The sequence below is a fragment of the Penaeus monodon genome, chromosome 21, assembly GCF_015228065.2.
Source record: "Penaeus monodon isolate SGIC_2016 chromosome 21, NSTDA_Pmon_1, whole genome shotgun sequence".
NCBI classification, from domain to species: domain Eukaryota; kingdom Metazoa; phylum Arthropoda; class Malacostraca; order Decapoda; family Penaeidae; genus Penaeus; species Penaeus monodon.
In genome coordinates, this window is record NC_051406.1 from 4,482,628 (window position 1) to 4,487,703 (window position 5,076).

Genomic DNA, 5,076 nt, shown 5'->3' on the forward strand with positions numbered 1-5,076 from the left:
ACTCGTCCCTCCTGCGAGGGGCGACGCCGATCTTTTCGAAAGGACGGATGACGATTACTACTACGAAGGTCGGTTTTCCGTCGGGACGGCCAAGTCTGCCTACAACGAGCAGGATCTCCTGGAGGAGAAGGACATCATCCTCGTGAACAGGCGACTCGATGTTCCCTTCGGGCGAGTCAAGTACCTGAATTCCGAGACTGACCTCAAAATCAAGGTCGGAGAAGGTCATCGGTGCCGGGTGACGGTGATTGAAAACGAGCCCATCACGCAACGACCCGGCATGCTGACTCCATCTAACTTCAGCTGCGATTTCAGTCTCCACGAAGTTCACTACACACACCTGGGCGGGCGCTATCCTTCCTCGGATACCATCAAACTCCTTCTCCGTTATGACACTCGGCAGGACACCTTCATAATTCCCTTCACCATGAATGTAAAGGTCCTGTACGATATGCAGCTGGAGGTGGTGACGCTCAACATGCCCCTGAATGTAGATCAGCTGTTCGGGACGAGCAACGACATCGACAGAAGCAACACCATGTTTGCCTACGACGAGATCCGCCACGAGTGCAAGATCACGCTGCTCCACAGGCACTCTGACCTCCCCAGGTATGGTGTCGTCATTACCGACGAAGGTGACACTCCCTCAGGCTACATGGTACCGTGTCAACAGTTCCTGGAGTCTGGTGTCAGGTACCGACACACGGTGGTGCCCTCGACGAGGCTGGACTACATTCCCGCCGTGGCTGAACTCTACGACATCGCCTCCATGACTCTCCACAAGCAAGAGTACTTCCAGTTTCCAGTCCGGCTCCGCGCTGGGACCGCCAACACGGCGCCGTCTGTTTCTTACGAGTCTCTTCTCCTGATGGATGTTAACCAGTTTGTGATGACCGCTCTTACGCCCTCAATTGTTACTATTCTTGATGAAGAAACCGCTTTAGAGAGACTTATTTTCAACGTGACGAAACCACTGGGCTACGGCGAGGGCATGCTCGTGAGTACCGACGATCAGAACTTAGCCGTGTCTTCCTTCTATCAACAGGACATCCGGGACCTGAAGATTGCGTACAAACCGCCGGCCGAGGACTCGAATGCAAAGAGGACTTTCGAGGTGGAGTTTGAGGTTCTGGACGACGAAGGACTGGCCTCACAACCCTTCAGGATGATGATCATTGTGAACCCCAAGAAGACCAGGGCGCCGCTCACCATGAAGAACGCAGGACTCGAGCTCTTTGAAGGCCAGTCTCGACGTTTAAGCTCGGCAGAGAACCTGGAGATCGCTGACGAAGATAACCTCGAAGACGTGTCCCTGAGCGTCATCGGCGGGCTGAAACACGGGCGACTGCTCCTGATGGGGGCGCCGACGAAGATCTTCTCTCCGGCCGACCTAGACACGGGCGCGGTAGTGTACGAACACGACGACAGCGAGACATACACGGATAACCTTCTCTTGAGGATGAGTGATAAGGACCACGAAGTTGAGTTCCTCTTCCCCATCACAATTTTCCCCGAGGATGACCAGCCCCCCATTGCCCATGTCAACACCGGTTTCCAAGTCAAGAAAGGAGAGTTGAAGGAAATCACACCTTTCCTCCTCAGCGCCACAGACGTCGACAGTGACGACTCTAGCATCACTTACCTCCTGCAGGATCCCCCCCCTGAATTCGGGACTCTGATCCTGCGTCGGCCGAGCATCCCGCCCAACCCTGAGAACTGGCAGTACCTCAACAACGTGTACGAGAAACGGGCTTCATCTTGGACGCAAAGAGACATAACTGATGGTTTTCTCTACTACCGCCATCTTGGTGAACATCGCACGATTTCTGTGATGGATAGAATCTATTTCACTCTTACTGATAACCACGACCCCCCCAACGAGTCGGAGATAATGGACGTGGCTGTCAAGGTCTTGCCAGTTGACGACATCCCGCCTGAGCTGCACAGTGGTTGCTCTCTGTCCTTGATGGTCGATGAGCACAAGACGACCGTCCTCACAAAAGCGAGTCTTCAGTACGTCGACGTTGATTCCAAGAATAAGAATCTCGTGTATTATATCCAGCCTTTGCGTAATGTAGACGTTAATGACCGCATGTCACCTGGAAACATCGTCTTAACAGAGTCGCCAGAAATTGTCGTGGCGACTTTTTCGCAAGCACAGATCAATCACCACAAGATTTCGTACAAGCCCCCTGCGCAGGAACTTGGTATAGTTCCTAGAATTATTCAGTTTGAGTTCGAGGTTCAGGACGAGGCTGGAAACATACTTCCTGGACAGACTTTCACCATCTTCCTCACACCCGTGGACAACCAGCCACCCGAGGTTCTTAACAGCGGAATTCGGGGCGTGCAGGAGCGCAGCGAAGTGGTCATTACGACTCGAGTCCTCGACGTGATGGATCCGGACACAGACGTCGACAACATAATCTTCCGGGTGAGCCAAGTCCCCCTCCACGGCAGCCTCATGTACGACGCACTCGAAATGGCACCGGGGAATGAGTTCACGCGACGAGACATCATTGACATGTTGATTAAGTATGTCAACAGTGGCAAAGGCGAGATGGACAACGACAGTTTCAAAATCGACGTTACGGATGGCGTCCACACGATACCAGTGACGGTCTTCATCGACATCGAGCCGATCGACGACGAGCCGCCGCGTCTCTTGGAGCTTTTACCCGGAAGCTTCGGGGCGATGGTGAGGGTGAAGGAGGGTCAAGACGCGCCCATCACCACGAAGGTCCTCAAAGCCACGGATCCAGACTCGGAATTCATTCGTTTGACTTACATTATCCACGAAGCACCAAAGTATGGGAGGATCTTGCTCAGTGGCGTGGCCACGTCCAGCTTCACTCAAATGGCGATAGAAAAGAGCGAGGTCTTGTATCGCCACGAAGGAGGCGACATCGGAAAGTCGGCCATCACGGATAATTTTACGCTCATTCTTTCTGACATGTCCGACGAGTACACTTACGGCGGGAACCGCATCGATCAGGTGATGGTCAACGTGACGATTGAACCGATTGATAATATCGCCCCCGAAGTGTTTGTCGATCTCCCTATCACCGTGAACGAGTCCTCCCGGGCGCCGATAACAGTCGATCACATCAAGATCAGCGACGCCGACACCGACGACGAGAAGGTGAGCTGCACCATCACCCGCCAGCCGTCCAGTGGCTACGTGGAGAACATCTCGCCAGCGCCCGGGCACGAAAGCTCAAGGAAGGGAATCCCTGTCACTTCGTTCAACCTGGAAGACATTTTAGAGGAGAATATCAATTACGTTCAGAGCGTCTATACCAGAGTGGAGCCTCGCGAAGATAACTTTGCCTTCCACTGCACGGACGGAATCAATAGATCTCCCGACGTGACTGTGTTCGTTCAGATCGAGCCTTACAACGACGAGGTGCCCGAACTCTTCATGAAGGAGCTTGTCGTCATGGAGGGCATGGACTTGATAATCGATTCTCCCGTTCTGGTGGCCACCGACAGCGATGAACCGAAGGATAAGCTGACCTTGAAGATTTCCCGGGAACCCCATCATGGCCACGTCATGCAGCAAAGCTCGGCGGGAATGCAGCCGATCAGCGAGTTCACCATCGACGATCTAAACATCGAGTCGAAGATCGTATATTCCCACGACAACAGCGAGACACTGCAGGACGATTTTGAGATCGAACTCTCCGACGGAAACCCAGGTCACGTCGTGAGAAAAGAGGTGAAAGTGAAGGTCTTGCCTGAGGACGATGAGGCCCCGAGACTCACCCTCAACACCGGGTTGGAGGTCGACCCTCGAGAGGCGGTCTTGATCACGGACGTGGAACTCATGGCGGAGGATTTAGACTCAAACGACAAGAACATCACCTTCGTCATCAGGAAGGCTCCGAGGTTCGGGCACCTGGAGCGCCTGAGCCACAGCACGCTCACGCCCCTGCAGAACCTGTCCTTCGGGATGAACTTCACGCAGCGAGAAATCGACGACGGCGTCATCCAGTACCGACACACGGGCATCGCCGGCGTGAGAGACATGATCAAATTCGACCTGACGGACGGCAAAAACGTGAACATGGACAGGACCTTCTACATCGAGGTGGAGGGCAAGGACAACATCCATCCCGACGTCGTGAACAAGGGCGTGGAGCTTCCTGAAGGAGGGAGAGTCGTGCTGACTACCGACGCCCTCAGCACAAGCGACCTTAACAGCGAAGACGAATATCTAAACTTCACGATCACGAGAGCTCCATCGCGCGGCCATCTCGAAGTGTCAGACACGCCAGGCTTCCCGATCACAAGCTTCACGCAGCTTCAGCTCGCTGGGAACAAAGTTTCCTACGTGCACCACTCCCTGGACGAAGTTAAGATGGATTCCTTTGAGTTCGTTGTCACCGACGGCCACAACGCCGTCTACAGGACCTTCCGCATTTCGATTAGCGACGTGGACAACAAGCTCCCCGTCCTCTTCGTGGGCGAGCTCAGGGTTCGAGAGGGTGGGTCGAAGCTCATCACGCCGTTTGAACTCAAGCTCGAAGACCGCGACACCCAGTCTCAGTCGCTGAAGTTCACCCTCACCCGAGTGCCACTCCACGGCAAGGTCTTGCACAACAACACGAGGACGACAAGGCACTTCACGCAGTCGGATCTCGAGGCCAACCTTATCACGTACCACCACGACGGATCCGAAACGCTGCAGGACGACCTCCACTTCGTCGTTACGGACGGGACGCACGCCGAGTTCTACGTGTATCCGAACACCGAGCGCACCACACGAAACCAACAGCGCCTCGCCATTGCAATAGAACCTGTTGACAACGGCGTTCCGAAGCTCTCCGTAAATAAAGGGGCGACTCACCTGTATCCCATCGAGGACGGCAAAGGATCTGGTCTAGGATTTGTGTTTTCGGCGCGCGTCCTTCACGTAAAGGACCGAGATTCGCTCCCAGAGGCGCTCACGTATCGCGTCGAGGAGCCTCCGCGGTATGGGCGCCTCGTCGCCGAAGGCAGCCGCAACGCCTCCGTAGAGTTCTTCACGCAACGTAAGTAGAAAAGCAATCTTGTTTTGTTTTCTCGTTACAGTGT

General features: G+C 54.5%; 1 protein-coding gene across 1 annotated transcript in view; it reads left to right on the top strand.

The window, feature by feature from the left end:
* Nucleotides 1–5,076, top strand: part of LOC119586766 (FRAS1-related extracellular matrix protein 2-like) — a 24,222-nt gene that overhangs the window by 662 nt on the left and 18,484 nt on the right. The window contains exon 2 of the mRNA XM_037935493.1: nucleotides 19–5,033. Within this exon, the coding sequence (XP_037791421.1) occupies nucleotides 19–5,033 (5,015 nt within the window). The remainder of the gene's footprint in view (nucleotides 1–18; nucleotides 5,034–5,076) is intronic.